This window comes from Corylus avellana, chromosome ca10 (genome assembly GCF_901000735.1).
Source record: "Corylus avellana chromosome ca10, CavTom2PMs-1.0".
NCBI classification, from domain to species: domain Eukaryota; kingdom Viridiplantae; phylum Streptophyta; class Magnoliopsida; order Fagales; family Betulaceae; genus Corylus; species Corylus avellana.
Genome location: NC_081550.1, coordinates 3,223,581 through 3,246,350, shown reverse-complemented (window position 1 = coordinate 3,246,350; position 22,770 = coordinate 3,223,581). Strand labels below are relative to the sequence as shown.

General features: G+C 33.5%; 1 protein-coding gene across 1 annotated transcript; it reads right to left on the bottom strand.

Moving 5' to 3' along the window:
• Nucleotides 1–1,009: 1,009 nt before the first annotated feature.
• Nucleotides 1,010–3,322, bottom strand: LOC132163556 (protein LATERAL ROOT PRIMORDIUM 1). The gene is made up of 3 exons (XM_059573877.1): nucleotides 3,046–3,322; nucleotides 1,581–2,878; nucleotides 1,010–1,482 (listed from the first exon to the last, which is right to left on the bottom strand). Exons 2-3 carry the CDS (start codon nucleotides 2,374–2,376, stop codon nucleotides 1,139–1,141), a joined length of 1,140 nt encoding a protein of 379 aa, XP_059429860.1. The 5' UTR covers nucleotides 2,377–2,878; nucleotides 3,046–3,322; the 3' UTR covers nucleotides 1,010–1,138.
• Between the last annotated feature and the right edge of the window lie 19,448 nt (nucleotides 3,323–22,770).

Genomic DNA, 22,770 nt, shown 5'->3' with positions numbered 1-22,770 from the left:
AGGTAAAAGAATAAAAAGAAAAACAAACAGCATTAATAAACAATTGAAAAAAATATTCAAAACATTTTAAGGGGAAGAAATATAAACAAATAACCACTCAAACATGATGCAAAATGAATGCTATCAGCAAGTTCAATAATACAGACACTTAATTAGTGCATCAATGCTTACAAACAATCCACACAAACCTGCAAGATTAAAATGTAATATGATAAAGTAATATCAAATATTCTAATGAAATTCAAATCTAAAAACATAACAGCTAGCAGAAGCAAGTACAACATGTGTTGATGAATACATGCAATTGTCAGTTTGTCTACACACTGTAGAAATTAAGGATTGAAAAGGACATACATGTAATGCTCTTTCTTTGGCAACAAATGATGGCGACATTACAACTACTTCTCATGCTAAAGTCTAAAGCAGAACTATAGTTATGATATCCAACTTCAAGTTGGTAATGAACCAAACTAACCAAACAGTACTCTAAAGAACTTGTGCAATATAATGTTGGCTCCCAACAATGAAAGTAGATATGATTGTATTAATGTGTATATATATATATATAGAAAAGGAAGCATACAACATACTTTATCGATGGAAAAATTCAATATTACCAGGAAAATATATATATATATATACAAGCATTAGACAAAATGGGAAAAAAATATAATAAAGGAAAGGTTGACAGACACCACAATAATCCTTTAACACTGTAGATTTCACCTATGGAAGGAAAATAAAACTCGAGGATCAAAAAATATAAATAGAAATGGCAGCAATTACGAAAAAGCAAACAGTTAATATTATTATCATAAATTTCCAAGAAGCAATAATATCGAATAAAAAACTTCCATTTTTAGTAATTTGGTACAGAAATGATTCTAGCAGTTAGAAAATGTTGCGTCATTAGCATATAATGGTCCTCTCATTGTAATGACAACAGGAAATAGGCTCTTTATATGGAGGAACAGCAAATTAAAAATTAAAAAAAATTAAAAAAAAAACAAGAAGCCAAGACATATGATAATAAGATACAAGAATATTGAACAATTTTAACATAATCTTATCAGTACTTGGTAAACAGAAAGAAGAATTATCCTACAATGTCATTCCTTCCCCGACTCCAAAGGATGTTTCAATTTATTGGATTACCATAGCTTGAACCTCCGAGCAATGCTCCGCCAGCGTAGACATCGGTCGGGTCGAGGATTGGGGACGACGACGACGCCCCATTCCTCCCGGCAACCCCACCGCCACCGCCGCTGCCACCGCCTAAATGCAATTCCGATATATTAGGATACCCTTCTCTATTTTCAAGCCCTTGATCGTATAAAAACCCTTTGAAGACATGGCCACCGATCTTTACAACCGCCTGATATGCGTACTCGTCCTCGCCGTCTTCCACCGCTGTCACCCGCACGCACTTGAAAACCGCCGGTGCACGTACTTGACCGGGCAAACCCTCTTTGAAGCTCGCATCTGCGGATAATTCAGCAAAAACCCTATTCTGAATTCATGAAATATGAAGAAAAAAGAAAAGAAGAAAAGGACGTTTGAGTTTTTGAATGTTTTCAAACCTTGATGACTAGAGCTTGTATCGAAGCTTCTTGGGGGAGTGGTGTTGGAAGTGGAAGTATGAGAGGTTGTTGTGGTTTGCGAGCCGATGAGTCTAGGTTTTTTGGCGCCGGAGGTAGCCCCGGAAGAGCCGGCGGCGGCAGAACCAGAGGCGCCCATGAGCTGACGTTCCCTCCGCCGAGCCGCGGGCACCCACGTGCTCTTCACGTGAGTGGCGCAATCAAAACCGCGGCTCTTGCAACAAGTCCTGCACCTCCTGTGGCTGCAATCTTTCTTGGCCTGATTGCCGCAGTCCTGACACGTGGCGGTACCAGTGGACGAGGTGGTCGTGGGTGACCCGCCAATCCCACCACCAACGCCGCCGCTCTGGACCAAATTATTACCCGAACCGCCGTGATCGAGAATTGCTGGTTTCTTGAAATAATGCCCATGCTGGGCGGTTGGCTGATTACTGTTCTGCCAGAGGTGAATTCCTCCGCCGCCGCTCCTGCTCCTACTGCTGAGCATATTGTTGTCATCTTCGACGCCGACGTTGGAGGCGGAAGCGAGACAGGGAGCAGCGGTGAGGAGAGGGAAGACGCCGACGCCGACCCCGACGCCAAGTGCAGTGGCGGGGTTGGAGGCGTTGATGGAATGAGGATCGGAGATGATGGGGTCGTGCTGGTGGTGGTGGTGGTGGTGGTGATGGTTGAAGGAAGAGGCGGGGGCGACGACGAAGAGGTCGCGCAGGCCTACCATGCCCATATCGGTGGGAGCGAGGCCGTAGTTGACGGGCCTGGAGGGCGTGGCGGACCACATTCCGGAGGTGGGTCCGGTGCTGGTTCCTGCGGCGGCTGGTCCGGCATTGAAGCCGAGGGAGAGCTCATCCGGCGCGGCTCGGCCCGCGCCGGATGAGGACGTAGCCACCCAGTCTGCGAAGGCTCCAGAATCTGAAGGTAACCTCCTTGTAGTAGCCACAACTGATGCTGGGTGTTTGTATTAAATATACTATGGATTTCAAAGAGAGAGAGAGAGAGAGAGAGAGAGAGAGATTTGTGATCTTGGACACAATCTATGGATATATCTGTGTAGGTGCTATGTGAGTGGGGTCACTGAAATTCTCTCAGAGAGATTTTAAGAGGGAGAGACAGAAAAAAAAAATAGAGTTAATTTTGAGAGAAGAGAGAGAGAGTGAGAGATGGAGATCTTGTTTGTTGGGTTGCTTTCTATCTTCTCGCTCTTAAAGCGGAGTACTGCAGCATCATCTTCTGCTTCTGCTTCTTCTGTTGGTAAGACTACTACCACTGTCCCTTTGGCTTTTCTGAGGGGGAAAAAAAAAAAGTTGGTTTATGAGAGAGAGAGAGAGAGAGAGAGAGAGAGCGATGACTGAAGAGCTTCTGGGAGGTGTGGGGGGGGCCAGAAAGAGCAGAGAAGTGAGCAGTGAAAAGAGTGTGTTTGTGTGTGAGAGAGAAAAAATGCAATAACGACCTTTCTTCTGTATTTTCTGCTCTTGTTATTGTTGCCGACCTTTCTCTCTCTTCATCATCACCTTCATCATCTTCTCCAATTCCCTTCTTCTCTGAGCTTCTTTCTTTATCTCTCTCTCTCTCCCCTCAAACATACGCTCCCTTTCTCTCTATCTCTCTCCCCCTCAATATATGGTTTCCTAGAAAGCGAAAACTGAGGTGGGTTCCTCTCGACCTCTCCCTCTGTCTCTCTCTCTCTCTCTCCAATAATAACGCTAACTATAGTAGAGTAGAGAGAGTGTAATAAAGAATTTTGTTGGCTAGTCTTTGTAAATCTATGGACCCTCCAAAGTCGCATGACATTTCTCATTCATTTAAGCAAAACATCTTTCACTGTTGTGTTGTTGTGTTTGTATTCCCGACCTTTTAGACAGCGCGTGGAGGTGCTACAAAAAAATCAAACCTTCAATTAGGGTGGGACCCGACCCCATCCCATGATTTGCTTGAGTCATGCGCGTGCACCCTACGCGCACATTATATATATATATATATATATTTTTTTCTCATTAATTAAACGTGGAGTCCGTGTTGGCCTCCTTCTACAGTCCTACAGTGCCATATCTATCTCTTTTGTCGATTAGATTGGATTTGTCATGCGAGGAAATGGGTGAACATTTTGTCAGACAATCTTTTGTTCATACGACATGTATCTTAAATGGTATGATATGTTGTAGCTTGTATAACATCTTTCAAATGGAACACTTGTTCAAAATTTGTCTCAATTTCCCACAATCATTTTTTTTTGGCTACTTATCACCTTGCATATGATACAATGCATTTTTTTATGGATAGAAATGTGGTTTTTTTTTTTTTTTTTTTAAAGGACGTAGATAAGGGTGATTATGGACTGAATTAGTTCTATTTTCTATTCCATCGTTATCAATAGGAAGCTAACAAAGAATATAATGTTATCCGGGTATAAGACAAAGGAATTCATTACACTCCCCTATCTCTTTATTCTCCATGCTAAGCCTCTTATTGCTCTCTTTCACCTTGTAGAGAGTGTGGGAGTAATAACGGGTGTACCAATCGGTAAATGAGAGCCTTTATTAAATTATTATTGTTTTTTTTTTTGCTAATGATACTTTGTTATTTTGCAAGGCAAATACTCTAGAATAATGCAAATTGCAACGGTTGTTGGGTATCTAGCTAGGAAATTAAGGAACAAATTCTATAGATTGCTTGGATCCATGCTTCGGGAGACAACATGACAAGTACTTGGGATTAGCGACACTAATTGGGAGATAGAGCTTTTAAAAGTATTGAAGACATTATATGGAAGGGGATGCAAAATTGAAAGGTTAAATTATTTTCACAACTAAGGAAGGAAGTTCACATAAAGGCTGTGACTTAAGCAATCCCCACATATATCATAAGTGTATTCCAGTTGCCCAAGACTCTTTTTAGGGATATCAATTCGAAGATGCAAATATTTTGGTGAAAGTATAAGGAGAAGCATTGCAAGATCCACTAGATAAGCTGAGAGAAACATAAAATATTCTAAGTCGTGGATGGTTTGGTATTCAAAGATTTAGTATGTTTGAATAAGGCGTTATTAGTAATTAATGTTGGAAGCTACTACATAACACTGATTCTCAAAGCATGGTATTTTTCGAAGGGTACGATTCTTGATGTAAGATTGGATGGACTGTCTTCTTTTCATGTAGAAGTATTTGGTCGACATGTGACCTCCTCAAAGAAGGGCCTAGTTGGCGTTGAGGTGATGGAGAATCGGTTAAAATTTGGAAAGATAGGTAATTGCCTACTCCCACCACCTTTGTTGTCCAATCACCCAAAAGAATATTAGTGAAAGGTGCAAAAGTGAAGGATGATATTTTCACCGGGATGAGGCTTTAAGTTTTATGTTAGTTACCATTAACTCTCTATCATCTAAAGGACCAATTCATTTGGAGGGACACCACTAGTGCTGAATTTTATGTGAGAATCGCTTATCATTTGGAAAAAGAAAGACAATGTGTGAATAGAGGAGAAGGTTGATGAAAATCGGGGTAAAATAGAGTGTGTGATGTGATAGAGAAATTGGATGTGCCAAATGCGGAGAAGATATTCTTATGATCAGCATGCAATAATTTGTTACCAACCAAATAGGAGATGATTGGTAAATCTGTGGCGAAGGAATTTGAATTGTTGGTGGTGGTAGCCAGGAAATTAAATATGGTGTATAAGGAATGGAATAATTCATGGGAGGAGTTTAACCATCCGACTCAATTGATTAGAGGTTAGAAGAATCTCTTGCCTGATTTCGGAAAGTTTCAATAATGGAGTGAAAGCAAAGGGGAGAAATTCAATAACTAATTTCTCTAGTGGGTGTCTACAAAGTTAAAATGTGATTGCAATGAAGTGTTTTAGAGATTACACAATTTTGACAAATTCTAATGTGAAGAGAGAAGTTAATGTTGTAGCGCATCTAAAGCATGCAACGGGTTACTGATCAAGTATGGATGGAAGAGATTCTTAATTATATCTGCAATAGTGTATTACGAAAACAATATGCTTTCCCTTAGTTTAAGCAATGAAAGTGTTAAATTGATTTACAAAAAATAATGGTTTGATTTTTTGTTTTGCATATTAATTTTTATTTTATAGGCGAGCCGGTACATAAATTATGATAGGAAAAAAAAAAAAAAAACCAGAAACTAGCTAAAACAACAAACTATCATGCCCGTGCTGAAGACAAAGCAGGCCTCCTAGTCTAGACAACAGAGGCACTCGGTAGTCTTATCACGCCATTACACTTAGCTGCCTTCCAAGCTGTCACCACCCTATAGGTAAAACTTCAATGGATTATTGGATGTGATTAAAAATTTAGGATTCCAGATTAGGTTGATCAAGTGATACATATTACAAATATGACAAAAATTAGCTGCAAAAAAAAATCTAGCTGGAAGTTTTAATACTGCATTAAGATCTCAAAAAAGACAAAGACGCCAAACGGGTCTAAATGAAATATACAACTTGTTAAAATTGAAATATGGAGGAGATTAGTAATTAAACCAATAAAAAGGAAAAGAGAAGAGAAGAAAGAAGAAAATACAGGGCATTCTATGTAGATATTGCACCAATTCAAAATCAAAATGACCAAAATGCCCTTAATAAATGATGGATTCAATGGATAAGCATTTCAAACATTTGGGCTCACAGTCACGCCATGACTTCTTCACCACCAAGAAATTAACTTGCCGGACCTAATTCACCGGCTAGGATCCAATGAGCCAGAAGTCTTGCTGAACAAGCTCAGTGAGGTCAGCAGTCTTGGTCTTGCTCACCACCACGACCTAATTAAGCTCGGTGTCATCCCTATCTTGGATATCGCTCCAAACCATGGCCAACACTCGGCAGAGGTGCTCAGTAGTCTTCTCAGGCCATTCCACTTCATGGCCTTCCAAGCAGTCGCCGCCCTTTGGGTAAAACTTTAATAGATTTTTGGATGTGATTAAAACTTTAGGATTCCAGATTATGCTAATCAAGTGATACGTATTACATGGATGATAAAGTAGTTGCAAAAATAAATTTATATTGAAGTTTTCATACTGCATTAAGATCTCGAAAAATGATTAAGATATTGAAAAAACATTAAGATCTCGACATAAAAAACTACCTTGCATGTTATCATTTTCATACCTTAGAAAACCAAAATTCTAATTTGAAATATGAGAAGAAAAAAAAATCTTGATTTGAAAACATTAGATCATAAAAATTATTTAACCATATATACTTTGAATTATTTAACCAATTAGTTTTGAATTCTTATATACTTTCCGATTACTTGCCAAAACTTCTTCTCAATTTTAGCACCCTGTCTGCCTTTCTTCGGCCACCCGATTTCATGCAACGCTCCCACAACCACGTATTTCTTCCTCGGTGATCCTTCAAGAAAAGCACCTAGCCTCATCAAAACATTATCACAACAGACAGTCTGTTTTTTATGAATATCCAAGAAGCATTTTAAAACTATCGTTGCATCGAGCACTTCGATGCTCTCACTATCGCTCTCCATCAAAGCCACCACAAAATCAACATCTGTTGCATTTTCAAAATTGTGCTTGGCACCTATCTCTCCTTTTTCGCACATCTTTAGCAAACAAGAGGCAACCGATTCCTTAACCTATAATCAAAATAGAAATTAATTAATTCAAAATGCAAATCAAGCACAAATCAAGCACAAGTCAAGATAACGTACCCTCTCATCTGGATGGTAGATGAGGGGATGAAGGTATGTCGTGGGGAGGCAACCACTTTGAAGTTGAATGGACGGAGTAACAAAGGGAAGAAAAGCATGAATAGTAACAAATGGAAGAAAAGCTTTGCCAAACAAAGCCAATAAATGAAATGGTTTTAAAGTATTATAGAATAATGAGAAATGAAAATTTTGAAAATAGTTTCATGATTTTTGTACACTTGAATAAGGAGTTACGATTTTTAAAAAGTGCAAATGTCAAAGCAAAAATTCCAATCAAGCATAACCTCAGAATTTCAAGAGACTTTTAAGGTATTAAAAAGTTTTGGATTGCTATGATTTTTGGATATGTTGTTGGCCTTTGAATGAATAAAATTTTAAGTCAAATTTCGTGTCATTTGGAGTTAAATTGAAAGAGTTATGATTTTTCTAAGCTTTAAAAGTCAAGCTGTCAAACAATTAAAACGACTCAAAATATATGAAATTTTGGAGTTGGTTAATGATCACATTTGATCACGATTTTTAGATATATTGTGGACCTTTAAATGAAAAAAATTTCAAGTTAATATATGTTGTGGGCCTTTGCATGGTCAATATATGGTATAAGGCTTTTTTGAGAATTTTACGTGTTTGTTTTTCGAAAAACAGCAATGGAAATGATATGAAAATTACTGGTTGAATTCTTCTCCTAGTTAATAGGAAGACTCAATAATCGAAACATTCATGAGGGAATGCTTCCAAAGAAACCTAGTTGAAGCTGCCCAATTTGTCAAACTATGGGCGCGATAATTTGCACTCCTATAAATTTTGAAAGTTGTCTAGATTTTGGGGAGAGTGAATTTGATTAATTGCCCAAAAAAAGGGACTTAAAGTCCCATGCTTAATGCTTTCATTGATCATTCATATTTCTTTGGCATTAAAGAAAAGAAATGAGAAGATAAATTTACCTTAAATCAATGGTGCGTGTTGTGGTTCCAATTGTTGAGAGTGGGTTTGTAAATCTTGGGGAATCTGATTAAGGCCGATTTGGTGGGACTTTTTTTGTGATTCCTTCGAATATGTTTCAGCTATTGGAAATTTAATGTTGTTCTGTTTTGTTTTTGAATTCCTTCTCAACATGCTATACCGATTCTCATATTCTTAAAAACTAATTAAACGAAGAGAGAGAAATTAGATAAAGTATTTTAATTGCAAAATTAATCAATTAAGTTCCAAATAAGATACACTGTCGTGTGATTCTTGTTTGAATGTTTAATTAATAAGATAACCCAAAATCAGAGCAACTTACGCAAACTTTGTGTCTTTGTTTATAAGAATAATGCAAATTTTTCTACTATAGAAGTTTGTGAGTAGGACATCGCTCAAATTCATTCTTAATAGGTGAGGCATAACACGTGAAATATTTTAATTAAATGAGAGGTGAATAATGAAGTTAAGGTTCGAACGGAGGACCTTTAGCTCTGATACTATATTAAATCACCACTTGTCTTAAAAACTTAACCCAATATAAAGAGGTAAACATTTAAAAATTTAATCAATATTTTAATAATGAAGATAACATGCTTAAGATAATCAAATTAAATCTATGTGAAGACTTCCCCATAAAGCTTAAACTTCACTTTAAAAGGTGCCAATTGAGAAGAACATGTTATTTTAATGTTCTAAAAAACATTAATAAATTAAATCTCTAAAAAAAAATTTAGAGTAGAATTTTATGTTAAATGATAATGAAGGCCTTGGAAATACTAAACTTTAACAAAATGGGTGACATTATAAACATTTTAAAGTTTGATACAGTAAATTGAGAATTTTTGAATTTTAGGAGAGTGATTACAAAAGCGATAAAAATTCAAAGGGATTAAGTGGAGTTTTCTCCTTATTTAATTATAATTAATCAAGTACATGTGCTGAGTTTCAACTATTAGTTTAAAAGTTTTAAACTTCTCACATGTAATTTGTAAACATATTTTCTATCAAAATTTTACTCATTATTGTAATTAACAAAATAATCCAATTCATTAAAGAGTTTATTAATATCTTTGACTTAAAAACAGAAAAATAAGAGACAGGAAAAAAAAAAACAAATCGTCAACAAACATAATTAAAATCTTAGAACAAATTATAAGTAATGTTGGTAGCATATTTGAATTGATAACCCAACCAATTCACTTTCACTTGTTTCTGTGTATATCAAGAACAATGGGAATCCAATTGATTAAAGGGGTCATTAATATCTTTGACTTAAAAACAGAAAATATATAAGAGACAAAAAACAAAAACAAAGTTGTCAACAAACATAATTTAAATCTTAGACCAAATTATAAGTTATTTTGGTAGCATATTTGAATTGATAACTCAACCAATTCACCTCACTTGTTTCTGCGTATATCAAGGAAAATGAGAATCCAATTGATTAACGGGTTCATTAATATCTTTGACTTAAAAATAGAAAATAAAAGACAAAAAAAAAAAAAAAAAAGTCATCAACAAACGTAGTTAAAATCTTAGACCAAATTATAAGTTATTTTGGTAGCATATTTGAATTGATAACTCAACCAATTCACTTCACTTGTTTCTTTCTGTGTATATCAAGAAAAATGGGGAGTACATGTCTTTGGCTTTTGACTTAGGATGTGAAAAGCTGGTAATTGGTTGGCAACATATCACACATTCAAATGAAAGTTCGATTAATACGTGGAATATGATACGTTATGATTTAAAGTGAGTGCATTCAACGGTGTATATAAAGTTAATACTGACTCGTTTTTTAAAAATTTTAAATAATATAACATTTTATATGCAATCTTTAAATCCCGACTTTGCATTTTAAATCCCATAGCGTATGCTAATTAGAAGTTCTTGTGATTGAGTTTGTGTCCTAAATTAAGGTGGCTTGAGTGGGAGGTTAAGTGGTAGGTTTGTTAATTAGAATAAGAAGTAAAGAAGATGAAAGAGGAAAAGAAAAGTCATTTTTTGTGACTTTGGCCCCCTTTGCGTGGCCTTCAGTACGTTGGCCACGAGTCTCCGCCTGCTTAATTGGTCGCTCTTCCATTCATTCATTCCCCTTACTAATTCCTCCCTGCCTCCCCTTCTTCCTAAAGAGAAAGCAACCTCGTAAGCGTGTGTGGAAGTTGTCTCTTTTTCAAAGCACGCCCACATAACATATAATGTCTCTCTCTCTCTCTCAAAGACTCAAAGTGGTGGATTTGGAAAGCACTTAAAGAAGTGTGTCTGGATATGGAAAGCACTCACTCACCTTATTCCCTTAACAGGCTTAAAGTTGCAGTTTGGTAAGCGTCAACAAGTAGATATTCTTTACATGTAATATTATTCCAACCCATCACGAATCATTTTTATTTACTCGATCCCTTTTGTGCAAGAAAAAGAAAAGAAGCCCACCCACAACTCTTTAATTTCTTCTCTATTTTCTTACTATAATTATATCTTCATCTCCCCACTACTTCTTCTTCTTCTTCTTCTATATTTTGTACCTATAATGATACATGTCTGAAGACTGAAGCCCTAGTAGGGAGACATCCACCAAGCATGCCATATTGCTGCATTTCTCCCCCACCTCACAAGTTTCTTTTTTTTTTTTTTTTTTTCATCAAATGATCATCTTCACGGTATAGGTTATTAGATATAGCCTTATAGGGTAGCACTTTTAGAGGGAGATGATCATAAAGCATATGTTATTTGTAATGATTAATTACTTTTTTTCCCTGAGCTTGCAATGATTAATCATTTAAAAGAACACTAATTAAGAAGTAAAAGATAAACGCAAGCAATCATATATATGATTCATATTCCCTTTTTAGCATGTTAATTATATCTAGTTTCGTTTCAAATTGAAGATGAGCCCCCATTACACAATATACAGTGGCATTAAGCTGTGATCTATGTGTCTATAAACTGGGAGGCATCTGAGATGGCATGTAGGTATCCTAAGAGGAAAAATTTTGCTCGGAAATTGTGGAGTTAAGTGCATTTGAGCCAATTGAACCACCTTAAAACTTAGCCTATATATATGAGCTATAGATAGATTCATTTTTTTCCTTTTTGTGGTAGGACTAGGAGCAGCTAGCTAGATAGACATGCCACCCAACAAGCTCCTCGCTATGGTTTATTGGTCGGTTTGCTCCTCGACACAACCTTAAGGTTGAATGTAAATGGATTAGTAAAAAGCTTTCTTTAAGCTTCTATTGTTGGAATTTCCTTCAAGCTTTTCGTCTCCCACAGTGATTTCTGCATCTCTGAAAACAATTTAAACAGTAAACTTGTCAGATTTTAACATAGATTGAGCTCCAAACATGACAATCAAAAGTTTACAACCAACTGTAGGGCATCATATTGACTTTCATGTCCTTTTTTTTTTGGTTACTAATTATGTTAGGATATTAATTAAAGAATTAATTATATTTTTTTTTATAAATTTAAGCTCGTAAGATAAATTGTAATTTAATTTATTATCAAGTATGTTTTTTTTTCCCCACACTGACTTAGACTTTTACAAGCACTTAATAAAATGTATATTTATAGGCTTTCTAACATATATAATAGTAGAACAATTTTTCAAAGGAGTTGGGCTCAATGCACGTCATGAGTATATTATTTGTGTGATGGGGATTATTTAATTGTCTGGTTTGGTTAAGAGGAGACAGGACCCTAAAAAAAATAGGATAAGAAAGAATAATTAAAGCTCATCATTTCATGCCTATGTTTTCTTTTAAAGTTAGTATGAACCAATCCTATTTACATATTTACTGTTTGCTTCATTAAATAAATATTTAATTAAGTGAATAAAGATAGTAATTGATGATGTTGTAGTTTAATGGTATCTACTTTTTTTTTTTTTTTAAAAAAAAGGAGACTTTATTTTTCGACCATAATAATATGATGTTTGTGAAATTCAGATTTTTTCAATTTTTTTTTTTTTAAAAAAAAACAAGTGAAACTTTGTGCAAATATAAATATTATATTTTTAGAAATTTTTAATATTATATTTTGTCACCCCAATTTCGAGTCTAAAAATATTATATTAATATTATATTTTTATTTTTTTTACTTTTTACAATAACAACTAATTTAAGAGTTGATTAGAACTACCAAATAAACATTACGAGATAATTATAAAATACAAATTGGTTGGAACAAACATCCTAGGCAATATTTGAAGGCTTGTTTGTTAAAGCTTTTTCTTTCTATTTTTATTTTTTTTTCCAAAACAAAAGGCATTAACAACTTAAACACTCACAAAATACTCTAAATTACTTTTTAAAACACATTAACAAACCAAAACATATATAGGAAGGTTAAAAGATACTCCGAATTAGAAGCAAAGTGGTAAGAAGAAATGAGAAAAGCAAAAAAGTTTTTTACTTTGGGGGTGGGGGTGGGGATGCCACTAAAACCAAAACAGCCGTAGATGTTGACACCTGTGAAAGGAAGCCAGCTTGCCCATCACATTCATCCTCGTCACATCACACGTTAACTCCCATTATGTCAACAAAATTCTCATCACCGTCCAGTCCCTACCCATCGTTGACCATCACACAGTACCCCTCAGACAATTGAAAAGTGACCACTCTAACTTCATCGAGATACGTGTCACATAATGATATTTCCACTCCTATTTTTTATTTCTTATTATTATTATTATTATTATTCTTTAATTAAACATCAAGTAATTTCTGTTTTCATTGCCTTAATTCGTCGCTCAAATTATATTGTGTTTAAATCTTGTAATCATTTGGTCGCCTCAGTTGAGTATTGAAGTTTTTCTTTTATTTACAATAATAAATAATTCATTTCACATGCTATAGTGCGGAAAGTGAAAGCAACTAAACTTACTTGAACCTAATTATGATTAATATGATTAATACGATGATTACTTTTTGCCTGGAATATTTTTACCTAATTAATTTTTTTTTTTCTAATAATTTACCTAATTAATTAGAATGTAAAGATTTATTTTTAATCGTGATTTCAAATTATCTACGTACACCACCTTCTTATAAAAATATTTTTCTTTACAAATAAATATTCTCTTGTCTTATAATACAAGTGGATTTAATTAGTGTGATTTCACAAAATAATTAACTAGAAGAAAAAATTGTATAATGTTTATGATTTATTTTCAATCTTCGGAAAGTTCAATTACAGCTTTATCATTGTTAAATTGTTCATATAGTCGGAGGAAGAACTTTCCTGTCGGTTTCAAACTTTCACTAATTACCACTTAATCTATGATTTTATGCTCTTTTGCTTTTTTAAAGGTTTGCATCAATTGCCATGGTCTTCGATCTATTTCTGGAAACCACAACACTTCTCATTTTGTATACAAATTAATTGTCAAAATTACGTACAATTCGAATAGTCTCAAAGAGAGAGGCACTACAAAACCCCACGTGTCTTGGCCCTTGGGTAGCCCAAGATGCGAAGTTCCCGTGCCTGAATCAAGTACGTTCCGTAATATTCCTATGTAGAATTGTTCAAATTGTATATACGGAATTCGAGCAACCAATTATAAGGAATCTTGATCTTTCCATATTCCCTCTCCCAATGTTGAACCTTTGCAAAACTCTCTTCTCTTTATAGGAGACAATTCCATATATAACAACAATTATTAATATTCATAAATAAGGATGTTTATTCAATTTTTTTGTTTTACTCATTAATAATTAAGGATATTTACCTATCAAGTCACCATGAAAGACTCACTATTTGCTTACAAATTATTATAAAATTTGCATGCGCAACCATTATCATAGTCAAAGAAGTTGAATGAGATTGATAGTGCGATCTAAAATACAGGAAAAGAAGGAAGGGGGAGAAAAGGAAGGAAAAAAAAAAGGAGAAGGAGGGAATATTTATCCTTTAGAAGGAAAAGTAATACACACATTGCTATACACAATTACTTTTAACTTATCTAACTAAAAAAATTAATTTTAGCAAACTTATTTAAAGAAGTGTGTTTAAGTAATGCTACCTATCACAATGCTAATGTTAGGCAATAATTGACTGTGATTATTACGTCAATATTGTATGATAATTATAAGATAAAAGTATAACATGATGTTTAGGGTTTAGAAAATAGCTTGCAAATTCTCCCTATTTAATCTAATTAAGTTGGCTTCTCATGACGTGGGAGCAAGATCTTATACACTTTTAAGATACTAATGAACGGTCAAAATTTTGCCCCATCATCAATTTTGAGATAAAAGAAATTGCAAAAAAGAATTTCTTTAGCAAACCACTCAAAGAGGCGATCATTCATACATACTATCATCAAGATTTGAGTCGGTGGCTGACTACTTTTAAGAGCTTTTTTAGCGATGATACGGCCACTCCCACAAGAGTTTTGAGAGTGGTTCAGCCTCTCAAAAGCTACCGCACCTAGATTTTTGTGTTTCCAAGACTTCCTCATAACTTTACTAAACGAATTTTCTTTTGTAAAATCCTATTTCCAAACGTGCCCTTACCAAATTAAATTTTCAGTTTTACCACTTTCAAAATTATACTACCCTCCCAGTTGTAGGGTATCTCTCTTCCTTGACAAGCTGCCTGGACCCTGCAGGCTATGCCATATTCCTTGGTTAAATCCTAACCCCTTCCTTCTTTTTGCAGGCATATGATATATATATAACCATGGACACCGGCCGCCTGCAACTCTGCATGCTAAAAAACAAACTCCACCTAACAACACTAAACTTGCTGCCAATCCACTTTGGTCGACTCTGGGAAGCTCCAAAATGGCTTCCCCACAAAAACAAAAAAATGTCGGTGTCGCCATCACAGACCCCTTTCACGTCACTTCTGCTCTTTGTCGTGCGTGATCGGTGATGATCGATCATGATCATCACCATTCCATGCTATATATATTCTCCTTTGCCTCCTTGCCCTTTCAGGGGATGCAGTATCAAATTTGACAAATTATATCTACGCCATGCACAATGGTAATTGATTTCATCCATTCTTTATATATATATATACCTTCATTGAGATCTTCTCCCGTTTTTCACAACCTCCACGCCGATTTTACATATTCAAAATGCTACCTTCCATGGCCTAAGAAGGAAGAATATTAATTTTGAGAAAAATAATGTTAAAAATCACAATTTTTTCACAATTTATTAATTTTTTTACAAAACAATTTATATCTCCTTATGTCATAACTTTTTTTAAAACCAAAAAACACCCCAAATACACATTAACAAAAATAAAAATTCTCTTATTGCCATGATGTACTATGTAAAGGCAAGGAAAAAAAAAATACAGAAAAAGTTAATTTCCCCTAATCTTCTTTATTGGCGTAAAAGTAAGTTCAAGTACAAAATTTCTGTCACCTTAAATTTATCTGCATTTAGCGATGACTTACTACGAAACACAATCGGCTTAACAATCTCCGTTTAGCATTGAACAGTTACTGTTTAGTGAATATGAATTATAGTAAAAATTGATTAATGTGAAAAGAAAATAAGAATACTTTGTCTGGAAAAACAAAATATATATATATATATATATATAGTAATTTTTTTATTTAAATAATAATAAAAGTAATTAATGTGGCGTATAAAAAAATATTAAGAGTTAAATTTTTTGGATGAATAATAACGGGCTCTTGCCAAATGATCATTTTATATTTGCTTATTATGCCTTTATTAGCCTAATCCTAATAGTGGGTTTATATGTATATATATATATATATATATATATATCTCTTTTTCCGAGTTTTGTTTGATTGAATATGTCAAAATGGTGGATGGAAAGAATGGATAGAAAGTGAAATTGATGATTTATGCACATCCTGCCACAAAGAAGCCAACGTACAACAAGCAACTGCTCAATAAATAATAACTGTGTCTGTCTGTCAGTGACTTAAAGTTTAGGGTTCATCATCTGACTTAATTTTTTTTTTAAAAAAAAAAAATAATTCAGACAGCCCTTGACTAGTACTAGGGAATGGGAATTAATGATTAATACTTCCTATTTTGTTTAATTAGACAACTATTAATGTTATTATTAAATAAGGTGGGACAGTGGGACTTCATTTACAAGTTAGAATGAGGCTGTGTGCGTGAAGAACTGAGGATCTAGAAGAACAGCTTGGATCTGTCAGCTCAAGAAATTGGAAAATAAATTAATTGTAATTCAACATCATTAATCCCATAATATAATGTTAATTAGCATGATTACAAAGATGTGAAAGATAATAAGCTGGTGATTATTCTGCTAATTAAATTAATTATGAGGACAAAGGTTAATTAATTACTCCATTATTATTACTTATTAATTAGTAAATATAAGCCAATCTAAAAACATAGAAAGTAATGAAAATCTACATTCAAAATGTATAGCAATTTGAGTTAGAAAAAAATAAAAAATCTTCTGCAGTCTCAAGTACAAGAACAGGAAAAAAAAAAAAAAAAAATCAATAATGTATGATTTAGAGTGGGGTTTAGGGTTAACCCTGACAATTAAAGTAGTTTCTTTTGAGATTTGAGGGATTGAGGTTGTCACTGATTCAGGATTAGGAATCATATCACCAAAAGTCTTAAGAGAATTTTGTCGACCTTTGTATTCATCCCCCCGGCCCTTCCCCCTTTTCTTTTATGGAAAGCTACCCACCTACACATTCATGCTATCCACCTTCTTTCTAAACCTAGAGAGAATTATGACGTCAATATCTTTCCAACACAAAACAAAATTCTAAATATTAAAGTGATTTGGCTAGGTATATGCCTTTAAATATTTTTTGAAAAAGTGAGAGGGAAATTAAATATAGTCAAATAAAAAAATTGACTTTATTTAAATGAACGAAACATATTCCTTTCTAATTCATTTATATCCAGTTAATTATAGTAAAAATGTTTTTTTTTTTATTTTTTATTTTTTTGAAAGGACAAAAATATTCATTCATCATAATTAACTAAATATTATTCCGTTCAACACATTATAGTGTTCTCTCCATTCCCCCAACAAGCGGATTAATGCAAGAGGCATGTAATAAGAGGGACTTTGGTGGTGGCCATTGGAGATGTGAAACGTCCTTTTGATATATATATATAATACAGCACGTGCAACATTGATGAGGGTCTTTTGGCGTTTGAAACTTGCCGGTTTGGATTCAAATAGCATATATATTAAATTGATATATTGGTGTTAGAGGTGATGATGTTGTTTGCTTCCTTTTTATGGGATTTTAGAAGGAATTAGGGCAAGGGCTCAAGTTGTTTGTACATGATTTTGTGGCATGCAATGCAAAAGATCTTAGGTCCCATGTTGTCGGCAGCTGAGAGAAATTGGACTCCTCTCATTGCAAGGATTTCAATGCTATAAAATGGCCGGTGCCCATTTCATTGAATAGTATTGAGAGAGACATTGCAATTAAGTGATGCTAAGAATCATCTTTTTATTCTCTTTTTATCTTCTTAAAGTCGGTGCGACTTTTAAAATTATCATTGAATCAAAATTCAAGTATGATTCATCTAAAATTTAATAATGATTTCAAAGTCACATCAGTTTCAGAAGAATAAAAATATGATCTCTAACATTACTCATTGCAATTTAAAGTATTAAATCAATAATAATAATAATAATAATGTTTCTTTTCTCAACTTTGTGACATTATAACAAGCAGGAATTATGATGTTTTCAATCTGATCTTTTGTCGTCTTACTATCAAATAGTCTTGTAGCAATTGGCGTGAATTTGAAGTTGTTTGGTATGTTATGTCAAATCAATTTGTAAATGATTTTGTATTATTAAGTATTTGCTATTATTTTTTGTTTATGAATAATAATAATTTAACAAAAACGTTGGGCAATTGCATATTTCTTATATGAAAAAAAAAAAGAAAAAAAAAAAGTCATCATATTCTTAAAAAAAGTGATTAAGGATTAAGGATAAAACCATGGTGGACTAGTCATTCAGTCATGTCAATAAAGTGATTAAGGATAAAACCGTGTCTTGAAAATGTGTTTTCAACGTCGCATTTGTTTTTATTCAACCATGTCAGTCTAATTGCCGGTAATTCATCCAATCGTGTTTATCTTTTCATTTAACGTTATTTTTTTAAAATAATTAAAGTCGTAATTAGGGATGACGGCCAATCCTGTTTACTTTATTAGTTGGAAACCAATAATAAAAATGACTATAAATGCTCTCTTAAGTCCAAATAAACAAGCCCTATTCTTTTGACCCCTCAAATCATATACAATTGAGATACGTAAAAATTACATGATACTTATATAGTTATATATGACGCTGCTTGTTTAGGAAGACAATTTAATTTGCCAATGGCCTGATTTTCCATGAAGGTGACCTGTCAAGACAATGCCAAAAAAAAAATAAAAATAAAAATAAAAAACTGTTGAGACAATCCCCATGGTCGGTGATAATTTAATGGGGAAAAGATATAAAGAAGCTCTTTGCACGTGACACAGAAGGAGAGATAGAACTTTCTGTTGTGCAGCAACAAAATAAATTACTAAAAAAAATATATATGCAATCTAAAAAGTGATCAGAAATTAAAAAAAAGAAAAAAGAAAAAAAAAGGGTTGATTTATTAGAGAACAAAAGGGCGAGAGTGTAAGGACCACGGCACGGACAGGGCACGGAGCTCAAGGTGGGCATAATAATAGAGGGACAGCCAAACCTAAATTCACGGAGGTGGCGTGTTGTCTCAAACCAGCCGTACAACTCGGTAGGGCCCCATATCTTTTTCTTCCATCTCAACCCTCCAATTATTTCTCCACTCCAATCGCCCAATCAATCCACTACCTTTTTGCACCCATAATCTTGTTTATTATTATATAACCCCACATTATTTGTATTTTTAACTCTTTGGCTGCCACCCTTTCGGTTTAATGCTTTTAACATACTTTCTAGTGGGTCCATGTTATGCGAGGGAATCCCATTAAAAACCATTCAAAAAAATAAAAAATAAAATTAAAAGATGTTTTTTTCATTTAAAGATGTTTTTTTTTTTTTGGTAACGATATATACCGAAAAAAAAAAAGGTTTGGTTATGTTAGTCTGCCAAGAGTTATAAGATGTTTATCTTTGTATATTATAAAATGCACTAAAAAATCCTTTGTAAAGTACTATTTTATCATTTTTAGACAAAATGCATGTAGTTCTTATGACATTCATTTTGAATTCATGTTGTTAGGGATAAGATATCCCAAAGAGTTCCACTTGGCGCGCCGAGGCCCCTTTGACGCTAGTCGTAAGGTCGGAATTTTATGCTTTCCTTCTATCGCCACACCTGTTGGTGATAAATTATTTTCATGGGCTCCATTGGTTGATTTAGCAAATACGGATACAATAATAAAAAGGGGACAAACCCTAAATTTTATAGGATAACACATCAAATCCTAAGATATGGTAAATTTCGACATTTTATCTTTCTCTATGAGCACATGCCTAAGAAACTCTATAGAATAGGTATCTCTCTTTTTTCAGAAGTGAACTTTTCGATTGATCTCGAACTTTCTCTTTTGGACTTTAAACATGCTAGTTTTCTAAAGAACTCAAGCCATTTTTTTACACTCCAAAACATATATACTAACTTAAGTATCGGAGTGTATTCGGCCTCAACTAAAAACCCTTCGGTGACTTTTTAGGTACCGCCATTCTCACACCAATGGGGGGCCATTCTTAGTCCAGCCATGCAATAGCTATTGCAGTAATTTGTTCCAACCCAAAAACTGCCTAACTTACCAAAAAAAAAAATCCTTTGTCCTAGTTAAACCCTGTCTATCAAGTTTTATTGACAAAGTGTTGTGCCATCATATATTATTTCATTAAAAAGCCATCTTCTTTTTGAAAAATTATCAACATATTTACGAGAATGGCTACAAAAATATTATGTTATGTTTTACTTTCTAAGAATCATTACAGAAAACTACGTATCCATGACAATAAATAATAGAACCACAGACGATTATGCAAAGGGGAGTGTTTGCCGACCATCACACATGTCACGACAACATTGTCTACCATATACCCAGGAGGGGTAGCTCGTATTAGGTGTGTCTAGCTAGGAGTAAGCAGTTTATATTGAGGATATCGGCCATTTATGGAAAAGATCATCTCCATTTTACTTCTCTTCTATTTCTTATAGTTAAAGCATTTAGAATGATAGCGTTGTTCACAAATTTTCACCTTGAAAAAATTTAGATAATTTTGCCCTTCTAAATGTACTGGCGAAAAAAAATAGAGGAAATTTAAAATAAAAAGGATCTTTTTCATCATTTAGATAGCACAGTACATCCTTACTAATAAGATCATCCAGAAATAACTCTCGTCTATTCCAACAGTATATTCACTAATCGAATTAGGATGGTACCATGTGGCCCGGGTTACCATCCCAATGAAGCTGTCTTCTTTGTAAATAGTAATCCATTGTAGCAAATAAATAACCTATGCATTTACCATTTTTTTTTGTAGATTTCTATTTTCTCAAAACATCTTTTAGAGTACTTAGCATATCAAATACATCCAATGAGTCACTCTTGCATATTTTTTTGTCTTTAGAGATTTGTTTGACTGGACAACGATAATACTTTGGTTTCATATTAGGAAGATGAGAAGAAACTCACACAGAGTTGATAGTTTGTAAAAATAGTCACGGGTACTAAGTCTCATGTTGTCTAGTTAATACGTGAAATTTGATTTGATAATAAATTTTAGAGAAATGCTCGGGGTTAATAAGTTTTCTATATTTTGCCCATATTCCTTTACGATCAATCATGTAGATTTGTGGGATCTTCATAAGTCTACAAATTCAATGGTTGATTGTAAGTGAATATAAGCCAAATATAAAGAATTTATTAACCCCTAACATTTCTCTAAATTTTATAGAAATTTCAAATTGACTAGTCATTTTCGGATAATAGCGCAAATGTGACTAGCACTTTTTCTTGAGTCGTTAATCATGTAGTTTTACTGGTAAACACTACTTTGTATGATCTAGTACAACCCCCCACCCCCCACACACACACACACACAAATTTACTTTTTTCATGGGAAAAAAATGGTTGTTTAATCTATATTTTGGAGTTACATATATTTTATAAGCATATGAGAGGGTGTTAATGCATTGAACCAAAGTTGTTACAAAACCCCTCAGCGTGCTTTACTGTCAAAAGATTGACACTATTGTTTAATAAAAACAAATGCCATGTTGAAAACACATTTTCAATACACGGTTTTGTCCCCAATCACTTTTATTGACATGACTGCTTTCCACGTGCTGTCTACAACATTTGTTTGTGAATGCAGTGGTGAAATAATTTCTTAAATTACTTTCTTTCAAATAGTTTGTGGTTAAAAAAAAAAAAAAAAAAATTATTAAAATTAATTACGTAATATTTAACCTTTTATATACAATGTACACTGTAAAGTCATTGCTTGAGCTCAGACAATTTATTCTGATGTATATATATATATTCATGTTAAATTGTTATTTATTATATATATATATATGTTAAATTGTTATTTATTTAAAAAGTTTTAAACTAATAAGATATTATAAATGTAATTAATATTTTAACAAAATTATCTAATGGGCAATATGGTTTTAATTTGTTTGATATTTAAGCAGTAAAGTTAAACCCTTCTATCCAGCAGTAGTTTCTGATGTGTAATAAACATCAATAAACATGTGTAAAATGAAAGTACAATTTCATCTCTTAATATCAATTATACATATTCATAATTAGATTCAGGAAAATAAATTTAATAATCAATATCCAATTATCTATAAATCATAATTACCAAAAATAATCTAAATATCGAGTCAAAATAATATTACAATCCAATAAAGTTCATTCATATAAATAAACGCATAGCAATAACGAACATAATATCATATTCTAACAAATAAATTGATAAAGCCTCCTCATTAATTTTGACATTAATTATCAATAGAATGATAAGTAGATAAAGTTGAAATGTAACTTAAATTTATACAGGTTATGAAGGTCAATTGCATGCGGGTTAAATAGGCTGATTCAAGATTGACCTGTTTATTAATCATGTATTACCAAGTTGATTCGATTTAATAGAATGATTAGTAGATAGAGTTGAAATGTAATTTAAATTTATATTGGTTATGAAGTTCAATTACATGTGGGTAAAACATACTGATCTGAGATTGACTTGTTTATTAATCATGTATTATCAGGTTGATTCAATTTGACATGAATCTTGTTCTCAAGAGGTAATTTAATCGGCTGGGACCACGCCTAATGAAGTGAAGGTCACTAGTTCGAATCCCCCTTCTCCTTCTTGTGCGGACATGTAAAAAATAATAATAATAATAATAAATAAATAAATAAATTGACATGAATCTTATTACATTAAACTTTAATCCGTTAATTTTGCATCATGTTCGAGGGTTGTGTCAAATATCATCCACCGTAATTTATATTGAAGGTCCCAAACCATGTAATATTAAGTTGTTTCACTATTCAAAACTCATGC